General features: G+C 41.8%; 1 protein-coding gene across 3 annotated transcripts; it reads right to left on the minus strand.

Annotated features, from left to right (window-relative positions):
• Nucleotides 1–243: 243 nt before the first annotated feature.
• LOC110501672 (cytochrome c oxidase copper chaperone) lies at nucleotides 244–16,182 on the minus strand. Of its 3 annotated transcripts, XR_005038805.1 has the most exons (5): nucleotides 15,552–16,015; nucleotides 14,830–14,953; nucleotides 13,183–13,292; nucleotides 9,012–9,068; nucleotides 244–439 (listed from the first exon to the last, which is right to left on the minus strand). XR_005038805.1 is itself a non-coding variant. In XM_021579395.2 (4 exons), the coding sequence occupies exons 2-3, from the start codon at nucleotides 14,943–14,945 to the stop codon at nucleotides 13,208–13,210; spliced, it is 201 nt and encodes a 66-aa protein (XP_021435070.1). In that variant the 5' UTR covers nucleotides 14,946–14,953; nucleotides 16,033–16,182; the 3' UTR covers nucleotides 244–439; nucleotides 13,183–13,207. The 3 variants fall into 3 exon arrangements, 2 of the variants coding, with proteins under 2 accessions (XP_021435070.1, XP_021435069.1); XM_021579395.2 differs by lacking the exons at nucleotides 9,012–9,068; nucleotides 15,552–16,015 and adding an exon at nucleotides 16,033–16,182; XM_021579394.2 differs by lacking the exon at nucleotides 9,012–9,068 and having other exon boundaries at nucleotides 15,552–16,014.
• Between the last annotated feature and the right edge of the window lie 2,211 nt (nucleotides 16,183–18,393).

The raw sequence follows: 18,393 nt of genomic DNA on the forward strand, positions 1-18,393 counted from the left end.
CCTAAGACAGGGCATTTTTTACTAGGATTCAATGTCAGGAATTGTGAAAAACTGAGTTTAAATGTACTTGGCTAAGGTGTATGTAAAGTTCTGACTTCAACTGTATATTCTTCAAGAATCAATGGGTACATATGATTTGTTTATAAGTATAAAAATGGATGTAACCCCTGCAGATTTCCCCTTTAACACTACCTATACAATTCATTTAATTGTGGTTCATCCTGCCATGTAAAAACAAAGTCATTTTGCATAGGACATATATTTAATTCTAAATCAGCAGAACAAGATTCACATCATTCAGAAAATCTGAGCATTAAGACAACACATTTCACTCAGTGGAACACCATCCTTGCAGCACATCTTCCATTCAGGTTGCAGTATAAATACAAACAAGAAATATCCCAGGTCTCCTTCCGGACAGCCGGCCACCAACGGCACACTGCAAAAGGAGAACAGAGGAGTGTCAACTTCAGCACATTTAAAACCATTTCATATAGCAGTCAGACCATCTGAAATGTTGTAAATTCAATGTGACAAGGTTATGAATACTCTGATCAAAATAAAAACACTACCAATATACAAACTTGTCCCCATCATTGCTTGCAAGCATCATTTAATAAATCACATTTAATCCAATTGATCTCCTTTAAGTCAATCCAAGAGAAAAAAAATCCCTGCACCACCAAAGGTTATTTTCTCTTATCCATAAACAAACACTACATCAGCAGCTTCATCAACTTCAGCAGAAAAAAGGCAGAAAATGCTAACTTACAGGGGACACTGCAAAACATGCAGAAGTTAGGGGCCTTATCCACAAAGCATCTCAGAGTAGAAAATGTGTTAGTAGAACTGTCATTCTCATTGAAAGCAGGTCTAAAAAGCGGTAGATCTGTTCCATGAGCGCTATTTCTATACTTCCCTTAAGTTTTGTTTTTGCATCTTTTACTTTTGTACACCAGCTTCAAAAACAGCTGAAAATACTATATTTGTGGTTATTGAAAATATATTTCACAGCGGTTAGACAGTTTAGATTGAATGACTACCTACACTTGTTTTGTCAAAGTGAAATTAGGCAAACAGGAGATGGCAGATGGATTTCGGAATATTGTATCTTTAACTTTATTTTAATGTAGATAAAAATGACAGAAGAGTGTTTACTACTGATTAGGGTTGGATCGAAATTCACAGAATTGGTACCTGGAGGAAAATGTGGGAGGGTCATTAAATTTCAGTCAACTGGAGGGTTTAGTATTTTTTTTAAATCTAGTCCAGGGGAGGGTCATGTAATTCGTAATTGATTAAATGTATATTTCTCAGTGCTTTAGAATGTATTGCTTATTAGAAGATGAGATAGATAGACAGATGTACTATTTATCGATGTGTGCTCAATGCCGCCCCTCATCTCTGATTCTCCACCGGGCACGCAATATCAAGTGAGCCTACAGGCTATTTAGTGTGGTCTAAATCAAATGATAAATGGCCTACAGGCTACGAAGTGCATGTGCGGAGAAGCACAGAGCAAAGTTATATCTAGTCTGCACTACACACTGCAATGGTTATTCCAAACCTGAGCCTGGACTGCTCTGGTGGATCAAATCTAATTTTATTAGTCACATGCGCCGAATACAACAGGTAGACCTTACAGTGAAACACTTACAAGACCCTAACCGACAGTGCAGTTTAAAAAAATATGGATAAGAGATAAAAGTAACAAGTAATTAAAGAGGAGCAGTAAAAAATAATATATACAGGGGGCTGCTGGTACACAGTCAATGTGCAGGGGCAATGTGCGGTTAGTTGAGGTAGTATGTACATGAACCTTGACTTGGCGCTCCGGTACCGCTTGTTATGTGGTAGCAGAGAGAACAAGTCTATGACTAGGATGGCTGCAATCTTTGACAATTTTCAGGGCCTTCCTCTGACACCACCTGGTATAGGTCCTGGATGGCAGGAAGCTTGGCCCCAGTGATGTACTGGGCCGTTCGCACTACCCTCTGTAGTGCCTTGCGACCCATGCCAAATCTTTTCAGTCTCCTGAGTGGGAATAGGTTTTGTCGCGCCCGCTTCACGACTGTCATGGTGTGTTTGGACCATGTTAGTTTGCTGGTGATGTGGACACCAAGGAACTTGAAGCTCTCAACCTGCTCCACTGCAGCCCTGTCGATGAGAATGGGGGCGTGCTCAGTCCTTTTTTTCCTGTAGTCCACAATCATCTCCTTTGTCTTGATCACGTTGAGGGAGAGGTTGTCTCTGACCTCCCTGTAGGTTGTCTCGTTGTTGTCAGTGATCAGTTCTACCACTGTTGTGTCATCAGCAAATTTGATGGTGTTGGAGTCGTGCAGTCATGAGTGAACAGGGAGTACAGGATGGGGCAGAACACGCACCTGAGGGGCCCCTGTGTTGAGGATCAGCGTGGCATGTTGTTACCTACCCGTACCAACTGGGAGCAGCCCATCAGGAAGTCCAGGATCCAGTTGCAGAGGGAGGAGTTTAGTCCCAGGGCCCCTAGCTTAATGATGTGCTTCGTCCCAGGGCCCTTAGCTTAACCTCTCTGCGCACAGAACCCGGTAGCGGGCTGAAATTCCACAACATACAGTGATCGCTACATAAATAGTCATATTAAACATTCATGAAAATACAAGTGTCTCACATGTATCAAAAGCCTAGAATCTTGCTAATCCAGCTGCGTTGTCAGATTTAAAAAATGATTTACTGCGAAATAATACGATGCGATTATCTGAGGATAGAGCCCCATAAAAAATAACTATTTCAACCAGCACAGGCTAACAAAATCACAAACTGCATTAAAATAAACTGTTTACCTTTGATGATCTTCGTCTGTTTGCAATCCCAATGCTCATTGTTACACAATGAATGATCTTTTGTTTGATAAAATTTATTTTTATAGCCTAACACGAAACATTTTGTGAACCGCTTGTGTCGTGAATTCCGTCTCATTCCATTTGACGACACATTCGAGGGTAAATACCTACACAAAACGTGACTTTTCCAGTCATGTTTGGTTTCATTGCAATCAACTGGTTTGTTTGTAACACAACCAAACCTGATGGGCCATTTTGCGGGACGTATTGACTGAAATAAACCGATTTGTAGACAACAAGTAATGACATCACTGTGCACCAATGATATGACCACTGTTTCGTTGATTGACTGTATTTTAACCCAATGACCACTGATCGTCTTGAAATCTAGCTGGGTAGATAACCATTGCATATTGCTGTTTAGCTCATTGGCTATGTGTTGGAAGACCAACCCATGTAGTAAACTCCGGCGTAAAGAGAGTCATTCGCTATTGAAGTTTTATACCGGAAGGAGCTACGCATATTGCGCACAGCATTGTTTGGTAAACGTGCAGATTCAGCTGTTTATATATCAATCAGTATGGCGACTAAGTCAGGGAAAGCTAAATCGAAGTCTAGATATACAGGTGTACACACAATTTTAGAAGAAATTGATCGGAAAAGTGAGACAGAGATTGTTGTAGGGGGATTCATTTAGCGATTCCCAAGTGGAGGAATATTTTTTGAACGGAGAGGACATGTTTTGGACTGGTAAGATATTCTCATGCTAATGCCCTTGTTTGAAATTAATAATCAAAAATATTATTTGTGATTTTTTTTTAATTTTAGAAGCAATATATAAAAATGTAATGTAAATTAAATGTGAGATGCGTGTGTCTGCCGCCCCACCCCAACCCACATGAAATAGCCTATTTGAGGCTGTTGAGAGGAGGGCAGGCCCACAACAATGGCCAAAGTGAAATGGAGACAGTAGATACAGCTGGTCTGTTGTAATATAATAAATACAGTATATCTAGCTGGTCTGTCATAATACAATAGAGACAGTAGATCTAGCTGAAATGTCATAATATACAGTGCCTTGCGAAAGTATTCGGCCCCCTTGAACTTTGCGACCTTTTGCCACATTTCAGGCTTCAAACATAAAGATATAAAACTGTATTTTTTTGTGAAGAATCAACAACAAGTGGGACACAATCATGAAGTGGAACGACATTTATTGGATATTTCAAACTTTTTTAACAAATCAAAAACTGAAAAATTGGGCGTGCAAAATTATTCAGCCCCCTTAAGTTAATACTTTGTAGCGCCACCTTTTGCTGCGATTACAGCTGTAAATCGCTTGGGGTATGTCTCTATCAGTTTTGCACATCGAGAGACTGACATTTTTTCCCATTCCTCCTTGCAAAACAGCTCGAGCTCAGTGAGGTTGGATGAAGAGCATTTGTGAACAGCAGTTTTCAGTTCTTTCCACAGATTCTCGATTGGATTCAGGTCTGGACTTTGACTTGGCCATTCTAACACCTGGATATGTTTATTTTTGAACCATTCCATTGTAGATTTTGCTTTGGATCATTGTCTTGTTGGAAGACAAATCTCCATCCCAGTCTCAGGTCTTTTGCAGACTCCATCAGGTTTTCTTCCAGAATGGTCCTGTATTTGGCTCCATCCATCTTCCCATCAATTTTAACCATCTTCCCTGTCCCTGCTGAAGAAAAGCAGGCCCAAACCATGATGCTGCCACCACCATGTTTGACAGTGGGGATGGTGTGATGAGCTGTGTTGCTTTTACGCCAAACATAACGTTTTGCATTGTTGCCAAAAAGTTCAATTTTTGTTTCATCTGACCAGAGCACCTTCTTCCACATGTTTGGTGTGTCTCCCAGGTGGCTTGTGGCAAACGTTAAACGACACTTTTTATGGATATCTTTAAGAAATGTCTTTCTTCTTGCCACTCTTCCATAAAGGCCAGATTTGTGCAATATACGACTGATTGTTGTCCTATGGACAGAGTCTCCCACCTCAGCTGTAGATCTCTGCAGTTCATCCAGAGTGATCATGGGCCTCTTGGCTGCATCTCTGATCAGTCTTCTCCTTGTATGAGCTGAAAGTTTAGAGGGACGGCCAGGTCTTGGTAGATTTGCAGTGGTCTGATACTCCTTCCATTTCAATATTAACGCTTGCACAGTGCTCCTTGGGATGTTTTAAGCTTGGGAAATCTTTTTGTATCCAAATCCGGCTTTAAACTTCTTCACAACAGTATCTCAGACCTGCCTGGTGTGTTCCTTGTTCTTCATTATGCTCTCTGCGCTTTTAACGGACCTCTGAGACTATCACAGTGCAGGTGCATTTATACGGAGACTTGATTACACACAGGTGGATTGTATTTATCATCATTAGTCATTTAGGTCAACATTGGATCATTCAGAGATCCTCACTGAACTTCTGGAGAGAGTTTGCTGCACTGAAAGTAAAGGGGCTGAATAATTTTGCACGCCCAATTTTTCAGTTTTTGATTTGTTAAAAAAGTTTGAAATATCCAATAAATGTTGTTCCACTTCATGATTGTGTCCCACTTGTTGTTGATTCTTCACAAAAAAATACAGTTTTATATCTTTATGTTTGAAGCCTGAAATGTGGCAAAAGGTCGCAAAGTTCAAGGGGGCCGAATACTTTCGCAAGGCACTGTATGTAAACAGCTACAAAGAATATAGATGAGAACTCTCCCGGTAGGTAATGTGGTCTGCAGCTTATCATGAGAAACTCTACCTCAGGCAAGCAATGGCTCGAGACTTCCTTAGATATCGTTCACCAGCTGTCGTTTACAAAAATACATAGACCGCCGCCCTTGTCTTACCAGACGTCGCTGTTCTATCCTGCCGGTACATCGTATAACCAGCCAGCTGTATGTTGATATTGTCATCGTTCAGCCACGACTCTGAAGCATAAGATGTTACAGTTTTTAATGTCCTGTTTGTAGTTTAATCTTCGGAATAACTCATTCATTTCATTGTCCAAAGATTGCATGTTCGCGAGCAGAATTGAGGGGAGTGGGGGTTTATTCGATCGCCGTCTACTGCTCAGAAGGCAGCCCGCCCTCTGGCCTCTCTTTCTCCGCCTCCTCTTCACGCAGATCACTGGGGTCGGGGCCTATTCCCGAGGGAGCCGTATATCCTCCGCCTCAGGCTTGTCAGAGTTGTGAAAAAAGAAAAAGGATTCTGCTCGTCCGTGGTGAGTAATCGCAGTCCTGATGTCTAGAAGTTATTTTCGGTCATAACAGACGGTAGCGCCAACATTATGTACAAAAATAGTAAAAAAATAAGTTGCAAACAGCACAGATAAACAAACAAAAAAACACAATCGTGTTGTGGGCACGTAAAACGTCTGCCTCTGCTCTGGCGCCATTTAAAAAAATGTGTGCTGCCTAACCAATGCTGTGCAGGCTTACATTGGCAGATCAGGAGGAGAGTCTAAGGCTTCTTCTGAAAATATATATACACTGCTCAAAAAAATAAAAGGGAACACTTAAACAACACAATGTAACTCCCAAGTCAATCACACTTCTGTGAAATCAAACTGTCCATTTAGGAAGCAACACTGATTGACAATAAATGTCACATGCTGTTGTGCAAATGGAATAGACAACAGGTGGAAATTATAGGCAATTAGCAAGACACCCCCAGTAAACGAGTGGTTCTGCAGGTGGTGACCACAGACCACTTCTCAGTTCCTATGCTTCCTGACTGATGTTTTGGTCACTTTTGAATGCTGGCGGTGCTTTCACTCTAGTGATAACATGAGATGGAGTCTATAACCCACACAAGTGGCTCAGGTAGTGCAGCTCATCCAGGATGGGACATCAATGCGAGCTATGGCAAGAAGGTTTGCCGTGTCTGTCAGCGTAGTGTCCAGAGCATGGAGGCGCTACCAGGAGACAGGCCAGTACATCAGGAGACATGGAGGAGGCCGTAGGAGGGCAACAACCCAGCAGCAGGACCGCTACCTCCGCCTTTGTGCAAGGAGGAGCAGGAGGAGCACTGCCAGAGCCCTGCAAAATGACCTCCAGCAGGCCACAAATGTGCATGTGTCTGCTCAAACGGTCAGAAACAGACTCCATGAGGGTCGTATGAGGGTCCGACGTCCACATGTGGGGGTTGTGCTTACAGCCCAACACCGTGCAGGACATTTGGTATTTGCCAGAGAACACCAAGATTGGCAAATTCGCCACTGGCGCCCTGTGCTCTTCACAGAGGAAAGCAGGTTCACACTGAGCACATGTGACAGACGTGACAGAGTCTGAAGACACCGTGAGAATGTTCTGCTGCCTGCAACATCCTCCAGCATGACCGGTTTGGCGGTGGATCAGTCATGGTGTGGGGTGGCATTTCTTTGGGGCGCCGCACAGGCCTCCATGTGCTCGCCAGAGGTAGCCTGACTGCCATTAGGTACCGAGATGAGATCCTCAGACCCCTTCTGAGACCATATGCTGGTGCGGTTGGCCCTGGGTTCCTCCTAATGCAAGACAATGCTAGACCTCATGTGGCTGGAGTGTGTCAGCAGTTCCTGCAAGAGGAAGGCATTGATGCTATGGACTGGCCCGCCCGTTCCCCAGACCTGAATCCAATTGACCACATCTGGGACATCATGTCTCGCTCCATCCACCAACGCCACGCTGCATCACAGACTGTCCAGGAGTTGGCGGATGCTTTAGTCCAGGTCTGGGAGGAGATCCCTCAGGAGACCATCCGCCACCTCATCAGGAGCATGCCCAGGCGTTGTAGGGAGGTCATACAGGCACGTGGAGGCCACACACACTACTGAGCCTCATTTTGACTTGTTTTAAGGACATTACATCAAAGTTGGATCAGCCTGTAGTGTGGTTTTCCACTTTAATTTTGAGTGACTCCAAATCCAGACCTCCATGGGTTGATAAACTTGATTTCCATTGATAATTTGTGTGATTTTGTTGTCAGCACATTCAACTATGTAAAGACTTTTTTATTTAATAAGAATATTTCATTAATTCAGATCTAGGATGTGTTATTTTAGTGTTCCCTTTATTTTTTGGAGCAGTGTATATTTACTACTCCAAAAAACGAAATATCTTAGCCTATTCAGTTCGAGAAGGAGATCACGGAGAAGTAGGACCAGAGGTCAACTTGAATTACTTGCTACAACTATCATTTATTTCATTTTAATTAGACTTTCCTAACAACTTTGTGTTGGAGCCCATTTCTTGCTATTTAAGAAATAAGAGGTATAATAAATAATAAGAAATAATACCTGCTTCACAGTCGAAATTAGGCTACAGGTGTCTATTTCCATAGATTTCCTAGCAAATTCCTACACCCAACATGCACTCTTTAAATAGCCTACCTCCTTACTGTCAGTGAAGGGCTATTCAGTTAAAACCAGGACTCGAATTGAGGGAGTATGAGAGGGTATGCCATAGGCCCACCTTTTATTAAATAAAATGGCAAAAAGTACAGACCTACCCTTTGTTAGTTTCAGATTTTGAAGAAAATATTTAAATAAAAAGTGATCTACTGTATAACAGCACTTTGGTCCACAATGCTTTATGCTACATACAAGTTGTAAAATACCTGGGAAAGACGTGACTCCAATGCATATGGGGATATCATTGTTTCGTTTCTTTGACATTGGAGGATGAGCAAAGTCCTCGGCTATACAAGGTTACCACTTTTTTACCTGACAGGTGTGGCATATCAAGAAGCTGATTGAACAGCATGATCATTACACAGGTGCACCTTGTGCTGGGGACAATTTAAGGCCACTCAAATGTGCAGTTCTGTCATGCCACAGATGTCTCAAGTTGAGGGAGTATGCAATTGGGCATGCTGACTGCAGGAATGTCCACCAGAGCTGTTACCAGATCATTTAATGTTCATTGCTCTACCATAAGTAGCCTCAAACGTCTTTTTAGAAAATTTGGCAGTACGTCTAACCGGCCTCACAGACCATGTGTATGGTGTTGTGTGGGCAAGCGGTTTGCTGATGTCAACGTAGCGAACAGAGTGCCGTATGGCGGCGGTGAGGTTATGGTATTGGCAGGTAGGCATAAGCTACAGACAACAAACACAATTTTATTTTATCAATGGCAATTGGAATGAACAGAGATAGCATGACCAAATCCTGAGGCCCATTGTCGTGCCATTCACCCGCCGCATTCACCTCATGTTTCAGCATGATAATGCACACCCTCATTTCGCAAGGATCTGTACACAATTCCTGGAAGCAGAAAATGTCCCAGTTATTACATGGCCTGCATACTCACCAGACAATTGACCCATTGAGCATGTTTGAGATGCTCTGGATCGACGTGTAAGACAGAGTGTTCCAGTTCCCGACAATATCCAACAACTTCGCACAGCCATTGAAGAGGAGTGGGACAACATTCCACAGGCCACAATCAACTATGCGAAGGAGGGCTGACCCCAATTAGTAGACTGGTCAATTATTTGATCGATATGCTGTTGGTCGTGGCCTGTGCATTTTTAGTCGAGCAGTTGCATATACAGTACCAGTCAAACGTTTGGACACACCTACTCATTCAGGGGTTTTCTATATTTTTACATTGTAGAATAATAGTAAAGACATCAAAACTATGAAATAATTCCCATATGTGTTATGTAGTAAACAAAACAAAGTGTTAAACAAATCAAAATATATTTAATATTTTAGATTCTTCAAAGTAGCCACCCTTTGCCCTGATGACAGCTTTGCACACTCTTGGCATTCTCTCAGCCAGCTTCATGAGCTAGTCACCTGGAATGCATTTCTTTACTTCTTAATGCGTTTGAGCCAATTAGTTGTGTTGTGACAAGGTAGGGGGGTATACAGAAGATAGCCCTATTTGGTAAAAGAACAAGTTCATATTATAGCAAGAACAGCTCAAAAAAGCAAAGAGAAACAACAGTCCACCATTACTTTAAGACATGAAGTTCAGTCAATACGGAACATTTCAAGTGCAGTCACAACAACCATCACGTCGCTATGATGAAACTGTCTCTCATGAGGACCGCCACAGGAAAGGAAGACCCAGAGTTACTTCTGCTGCAGAGGATAAGTTCATTAGAGTTACCATCCTCAGAAATTGCAGCCCAAATAAATGCGGCACAGAGTAACAGACATCTCAACACCAACTGTTCAGAGGAGACTGCATAAATCAGGCCTTCATGGTCGAATTTCAGCAAATAAACCACTACTAAAGGACACCAATAAGAAAAAGAGACTTGCTTGGGCTATGAAACATGAGCAATGGACATCTGTCTTTTGGTCTGATGATTTTTGGTTCCAACTGCCGTGTCTTTGTGAGACGCAGAGTAGGTGAACGGATGATATCCACATTTGTGGTTCCCACCATGAAGCATGGAGGTGGTGGTGCTTTGCAGGTGACACTGTCAGAGATTTATTTAGAATTCTAGGCACACTTATACAGCATGGCTACCACAGCATTCTGCAGCGATACGCCATCCCATCTGGTTTGCGCTTGGTGGGACTATCATTAATTTTTCAACAAGACAATGACCCAACACACCTCCAGGCTGTGTAAGGGCTATTTGACCAAGAAGGAGGGTGATGGAGTGCTGCATCAGATGAATTGGCCACAATCACCCGACCTCAACCGAACTGAGATGGTTTGGGATGAGTTGGACCGCAGAGTGAAGGAAAAGCAGGCAACAAGTGCTCAGCATATTTGGGAACTCCTTCAAGACTGTTGGAAAAGCATTCTAGGCGAAACTGGTTGAGAGAGTGCCAAGAGTGTGCAAAGCTGTCATCAGGGCAAAGGGTGGCTACTTTGAAGAATCTCAACTATATTTTGATCTGTTTAACACTTTTTTTGGTTACTACATGATTCCATGTGTTATTTCATAGTTTTGATGTCTTCACTATTATTCGACAATGTAGAAAATAGGAAAACAAGGAAAAACCCTTAAATGAGTACGTGTCCAAACTTTTTACTGGTACTGTATGTAAATGTGATTTGACTTTTTTATTTCTAATAAATTAGCAACAATTTCTAAAAACCTGTTTTTGATTTGTCATTATGGGGTATTGTGTGTAGATTGATAAGGAAAAATAATAATCAATTTTAGAATAAGGCTATAACGTAACAAAATGTGGAAGAAATCAAGGGGCCTGAATACTTTCCGAATGCACTGTATATACCCACTAGACTGACTGATGGGGGGGGGTTGCTGTGTTGATGCCACCATGTCTCCATCTTGGCAATCACCCACCACTTTAAAAGAAAATACATGTGGGAGCTATATAAATGCATGTAATAATGTCTACATTTGTTTGTGCAATATTAATTGTATTACAGACACAGGCTTAATGCATACTTTTAAATTATAATGTGAGATTTTTTTTCTTCCTTTTAGTATAACTTTTGGAGACTACTAATGCTACTGTCCCCACTACAACAACAAAAATACGTGAAACCTTTGTCCATGAAATAATTTATTAAAATACTGTAGAATTCCATGAATTCCTATGCTCCCACTGTGGATTGTCATATGGCCTACCAGTGGCTTCAAAGCCTCTAAATGGCCAATACATAGAATCAGCAATCCGGAGTTTATATACAGTGCCTTCTGAAAGTTCAGACCACTTGACTTTTTCCGCATTATGTAAGGTTACAGCCTTATTCTAAAATGTATAACTTTTTTTAAATCCCCCCCAATCTACACACAATAGCCCATAATGACAGAGCAAAAAAACGTTTTTTGATAATTTATTAAAAACTAAAATGAATCTTAAATAAGTATTCAGAACCTTTACTCAGTACTTTGTTGAAGCACCTTTGGCAGCGATTACAGCATTGAGTCTTTTTGGGTATGATGCTACAAGCTTGGCACACCTGTATTTGGGGAGTTTCTCCCATTCTTCTTTGCAGATCCTCTCAAGCTCTGAAGGGTGGATGGGGAGCATTGCTGCCCAGCTATTTACAGGGTCTCTTCAGAGATGTTCGATCGGGTTCAAGTCCGGGCTCTGGCTAGGCCACTTAAGAACATTGAGATTTGTCCCAAAGCCACTCCTGTGTTGTCTTGGCTGTGTGCTTAGGGTAATTTTCCTGTTGGAAGGTGAACCTTCACCCCAGTCTGAGGTCCTGAGCGCTCTGGAGCAGGTTTTTAATCAAGGATCTCTCTGTACTTTATTCCGTTCATCTTTGCCTCAGACCTGACTAGTCTCCCAGTCCCTGCCGCTGAAAAACATCCCCACAACATGATGCTGCCACCACCATGCTTCACCGTAGGGAAGGTGCCTGGTTTCCTCAAGATGTGACGCTTGGCATTCAGGCCAAAGTGTTCCATCTTGGTTTAATCAGACCAAAGAATCTTGTTTCTCATGGTCAGAGTCCTTTAGGTGCCTTTTGGCAAACTCCAAGCGGGCTGTCATGTGCCTTTTACTGAGGAGTGGCCTCCATCTGGCCACTCAACCATAAAGACCTTGATTGGTGGAGTGTTGCAAAGAAGGTTGTCCTTCTGGAAGGTTCTCCCATCTCCACAGAGGAACACTAGAGCTCTGTCAGAGCGACCATGACCAAGACCCTCCCCCAATTGCACAGTTTGGCCGGGTGGCCAGCTCTAAGAAGAGTCTTGGTGGTTCCAAACTTCTTCCATTTAAGAATGATGGAGGCCACTTTGTGCTTGGGGACCGTCATGTTCAATCAATTGAATTTACCACAGGTGGACTGCAATCAAGTTGTAGAAACATCAAGGATGATCAATGGAAACAGGATGCACCTGAGCTCAATGTCGAGTCTCATAGCAAAGAGTCTGAATACTTTTGTAAATAAGGTATCTTTAAAAATATATAAATATACATTTTCAAAAATGTCTAAAAACCTGTTTACACTTTGTCATTATGGGCTAGTGTGTGTAGATTGCTGAGGATTTTTTTTCTTTCTTCCATTTTAGAATAAGGCTGTAACGTAACAAAATGTGGGAAAAAATCAAAGGGTCTGAATACTTTCTGAAGGCACTGTTCATCATTGGTTATTCCCCATCATTTGCAACTTGGTCAATGAGCGTCATCACCAGCTTTCCTTTGTTGTACCTTACTCAAACTGTTGTGATTACCAGCTGAGAAAGTTTTGGGAGTTGATTTATTCCTGGCTCAGTCTGTGTCTGAGCAGTGTCTTAACATCATCCTAAAACCTACACAGAGTTTTTCTTATCTGAAAACTGGCTTTAACAGGATTTCTAGGACATTTGAGCCATTTTGAGGATACAGGACTCATCTCGGGCAGAATGTTATTTTCACAACATAGGCACTACAAGTGAGGCTAAATTATGCGTCACGACATGCAAGATCAATAGACATATTTGAGACTCACCGACCACTTATTATATGGAGTTATATTAAATCTTGAATCCAAGCGCCCTCATACAATCCTTATGTGCCTCGATGAGATCTGTGCAACTTTCTTCACCCTTCTCAATGATGCTGAAACAGAGGAAATTGTCATCAGCAACTGCATCAGTGGAAGCTCCTCAGAGAAGGAAGGGGAGGACCATACTCCTCAGTGAATTTCATAAAAATGGTAAAACATTGAAAAATATATCCTTTTTAGATAAAACTATACTAAATATATTACCGTCACCAAATAATTGATTAAAACACACTGTTTTGCAATGAAGGTCTACAGTAGCCTCAACAGCACTCTGTAGGGTAGCACCATGGTGTAGCCCAGGGACAGCTAGCTTCCATCCTCCTCTGGATACATTGACTTCAATACAAAACCTAGGAGGCTATTGGTTCTTTACCCCCCTCCATAGACTTACACAGTAATTATGACAACTTCCAGAGGACGTCCTCCAACCAATCAGAGCTCTTGCAGCATGAACTGACATGGTGTCCACCCAATCAAAGGATCAGAGAATAAATCTAATACTGAAAGCATAAGCTACAGCTAGCTAGCGCTGCAGTGCAAAAAATGTGGTGGGTAGTTGACTCAAAGAGAGAGAAAGACCATTTTTGAAGAGTTAACAAATGTGTTTCTTCAAAAATGAAGGAGTTTTTTTTTTTCACTTTCAGTTTCACTTACTTAGCTAGCAAATGCCATGTTAGATAGCTGGCTATGACTATCCAAAACAACACTGGAAGTCTGCCAAGTAGAGCTGTTCTTGGTTTTATTTATTGCCACCGGGGCCCGCCAGTGCAATTGTTTACTGACTATACACTAACGTTACTGCATGATTGTTGAGCGTTTAGTAACGCATTAGGTCCATTAGCTATGTTGACTAGGACGTTACTTTAGCTAAAATGGGGACAACGATGTAGGCTGTGCGTAGCAGTTATGAAATGGTTTGGCTTGTAAAGTTTTTTTTACCTGGTCACATACAGATGATGTGTTGTTCATTGAAGTTCACAAACGAAGGGAAAAGGTGAGAGGAGTAGAGTATATAGAGGCAAGAATGAATACAACGTGGCTGCTATGAAAGTGAACTGTGTTTATGCGTGATCAGGGGTGTATTCATTCCTCTGATTCTTTTGAAAAATGTTTCTTAAACGGAAGAAAACGAAACAGGGATAAAAATACTAATTTGTCCAATAGAAACTCTTGTTTGCAACTGTTGGACTAATGATTACACCCTAGATAATCTAGAAGCAGGCAAGAGTGTGCAAGGTGGTATTGAATGTGTCACTGTCTGTCCATGTGTCACTATCATCTCAAATTTCTCTCTCAACCGGTGTACGTTGTAAACTTTCCTTCATAAGCCAGGTTGTAGCAACCTCATAATGGGTATAAGGAACATTTGAGTATCATGTTACATTGAACTGGGTGAATGGAATATGAAAGACAGTCATCCAACATGATGTAATAGAAATAAGGCCATGCTCATGTAAAAACAAAATCGTCCTCCCTCATCATAAATGGCAGAGACCGCCACTGAACTGCATACTCCAGAGAAGACAGTCCACGGGAAACTTTCACTTTACAAGTATAATGCCATTCAAGTTCCAATACATGTAAGCCTACCAAACATCCCTGACTTTCTTCGTCTCGGGGCACGCACAACAGGGTTTCAGTGGTTTCTTCTCTGTGCCCTCAATGGCCCTCAATGGCCCGACGCTGGCAGCAGACATGGAGGACATTTTTCAGGCTGTAAAATAAACAGTGTAAGCGATTAGCTGCATGGCATCATCATAAAACGGTCAATGTTATCTCATATCCTTGGTACGTCCCTACCATTAACCATAATAAACGCCAACTTCAAAATTGGGTAGGGATGTCCCAAGGATCCCGGATATAACGGACCATCATAGAACGCAGAGTGAAAATGGAGCCAACTTTACACGAGAAGATACTCTGCTACATGTGTTACAAAGTGACAGTTCTCAATATATTTGCTAGCTTCCCAAATTGATGGCAACATTGTGATTGATTGTAGGTAGTTATTTAACTAAAGACAAACAGTTTCCTATAGCTGATGTCACATTATAGGTAACTTAATATCACGTAGAAATTCAATTTGCAAAACCAAAACCACACCATCTGCTAGAACCAAAACTATATGTCTAGACTAGTTATCTAGCTAACGTTAGCTTACATACAAAGCTATATTTTAGAAAAACATTAGCTTGTAATACTGTATGTCAAGATCAGTCGTACCGAATTATTTAAGAGCAGAGCACAATTAAACATTCAGTAGAGAAGATATTTAACAACACACTAGCAAAAATAATCCTTATGTAACATACTTAGCTAGCTAGCTGTTATGCCTTCATGCGCATGGACGCCGATTTATGTGTCCTTCCTTATACAACACGGTGTAGCCAGTTATGTTTTTGATGGTTACGCTAAGATTTCTGGGACATTAAGTTTCAATTTCCAAGCTGCAACAAATGTGTTTTATCATTGCACTGTGATACACAACGCAGCACCAGTGTGCTTTAGGACCATCAAATTGTTTTGGTCACATACACATATTTAGCAGATGTTACTGTGGGTGTAGCGAAATGCTTGTGTTCCTAGCTCCCGCAGTGCAGTAGTATCTAACAATTCACAGCAATACACACACATCTAAAGTAAAATAATGGAATTAGGAAATATATAAATATTAGGACGAGCAATGTCAGAGTGGCATTGACTAAAATACAGTAGAATAGAATACAGTAAACTGTAGCGACCAGCTAGCTGTGTGTTATGTGTTAGGCTAGTAGGTGGTTGTGTTGTACTCACCAGTACCCATAGTTCAACCTGCTATCTGGCAATCATGGGAATGCCGGAGTGGCGTGGAGGGGGGTTGGGCAGGGGGATGGAGCATTGGCAGTTAAAACCAGGTTAAGCCTTTGTTCTCTCTTACGTCTGGCCTTCACAAGAGAAGGTCACGGGTTGGCTTGTGTGTTATCTTTCATTTATTTGGCGTGGGCTACAGCCAAACAGTAGCCTGTGTAAATTTGGGTTAATAAACCGTCAATTAGTAAACTCAAGCCTCTGTCTGGACAATTTTTCCTTTATGATCTAGTCAGGTCATTACAATACATCAAATCAAATCAAATTTTATTTGTCACATACACATGGTTAGCAGATGTTAATGCGAGTGTAGCGAAATGCTTGTGCTTCTAGTTCCGACAATGCAGTAATAACCAACAAGTAATCTAACTAACAATTCCAAAACTACTGTCTTGTACACAGTGTAAGGGGATAAAGAATATGTACATAAGGATATATGAATGAGTGATGGTACAGAGCAGCATAGGCAAGATACAGTAGATGGTATCGAGTACAGTATATACATATGAGATGAGTATGTAAACAAAGTGGCATAGTTAAAGTGGCTAGTGATACATGTATTACATAAGGATACAGTCGATGATATAGAGTACAGTATATACGTATGCATATGAGATGAATAATGTAGGGTAAGTAACATTATATAAGGTAGCATTGTTTAAAGTGGCTAGTGATATATTTACATAATTTCCCATCAATTCCCATTATTAAAGTGGCTGGAGTTGAGTCAGTGTCAGTATGAAATGAGTAAAGCAGTACGGTATGTAAACATTATTAAAGTGACTAGTGAGCCATTATTAAAGTGACCAGTTATTCCATGTCTATATATATGGGGCAGGGTTGAGTAACCGGGTGGTGGCCGGCTAATGATGGCTATTTAACAGTCTGATGGCTTTGACATAGAAGCTGTTTTTGAGTCTCTCGGTCCCAGCTTTGATGCACCTGTACTGACCTAGCCTTCTGGATGGTAGTGGGGTGAACAGGCCATGGCTCGGGTGCTTGATATCCTTGATGATCTTTTTGGGTTTCCTGTGACATCGGGTGCTGTAGGTGTCCTGTAGGGCAGGCATTGTGCATTGGGCAGACCGCACTACCCTCTGGAGAGCTCTGCAGTTGCGTGCAGTGCAGTTGCCGTACCAGGCGGTGATACAGCCCGACAGGATGCTCTCAATTGTGCATCTGTAAAAGTTTGTGAGGGTCTTAGGGGTCAAGCCAAATTTCTTCAGACTCATGATGTTGAAGAGTCGCTGTTGAGGGTGGACCATTTCAGATGGTCAGTGATGTGTACGCCGATGAACTTGAAGCTTTTAACCTTCTCCACTGCGGTCCCGTCGATGTGTATAGGGGCGTGCTGTCTCCTGAAGTCCACGATCAGCTCCTTTGTTTTGTTGACATTGAGTGAGAGATTATTTTCCTGCCACCACTCCACCAGGGCCCTCACCTAATCCCTGTAGGCTGTTTTGTCATTGTTGATCTTCAGGCCTACCACGGTTGTGTTGTCTGCAAACTTAATAATTGAGTTGGAGGTCTGCGTTGCCACGCAGTCATGAGTGAACAGGGACTACAGGAGGGGGCCGAGCATGCACCCTTGTGGGTCCTCTGTTTTGAGGATCAGTGAAGTGAAGGTGTTGTTTCCTATCTTCACCACCTGGGGGGGCGACCCATTAGGAAGTCCAGGACCCAGTTGCACAGGGTGGGGTTCAGACCAAGGGCCCCAAGCTTAATGATGAGCTTGGAGGGTACTATGGTGTTGAACGCTGAGCTATAGTCAATGAACAGCATTCTTACATAGGTATTCCTCTTGTCCAGATGGGATAGGGCAATGTGCAGGTGATTGCATTGTCTGTGGATCTATTGGGGTGGTATACAAATTCAAAATCAAATCAAATTTTATTGGTCACATACACATGGTTAGCAGATGTTAATGCGAGTGTAGCAAAATGCTTGTGCTTCTAGTTCCAACCATGCAGTAATATCTAACAAGTAATCTAACAATTTCACATCAACTACCTTTAACACACAAGTGTGAAGGAATGAATAAGAATATGTACATATAAATATATGGATGAGCGATGGCCAAACGGCATAGGCAAGATGCAGTAGATGGTATAGAGTACAGGAAATATATGAGATGAGTAATGTAGGGTATGTAAACATTATATAAAGTGGCATTGTTTAAAGTGACTAGTGATACATTTATTACATCCAATTTTTTATTATTAAAGTGGCTAGAGATTTGAGTCAGTATGTTGGCAGCAGCCACTCAATGTTAGTGATGGCTGTTTAACAGTCTGATGGCCTTGAGAT

Source organism: Oncorhynchus mykiss, chromosome 22, assembly GCF_013265735.2.
Source record: "Oncorhynchus mykiss isolate Arlee chromosome 22, USDA_OmykA_1.1, whole genome shotgun sequence".
Lineage (NCBI taxonomy): Eukaryota > Metazoa > Chordata > Actinopteri > Salmoniformes > Salmonidae > Oncorhynchus > Oncorhynchus mykiss.

Bases quoted from the DNA above. Each gene is read 5' to 3' on its own strand.
- LOC110501672 (XM_021579395.2), bottom strand. From the start codon at position 14,945: ATGTCCTCCATGTCTGCTGCCAGCGTCGGGCCATTGAGGGCCATTGAG. The intron at 13,293-14,829 runs GTAGGCTTACAT...CCTCTGTTTCAG, and splicing joins AAGAAAGTCAGGGATGTTTG to CATCATTGAGAAGGGTGAAG.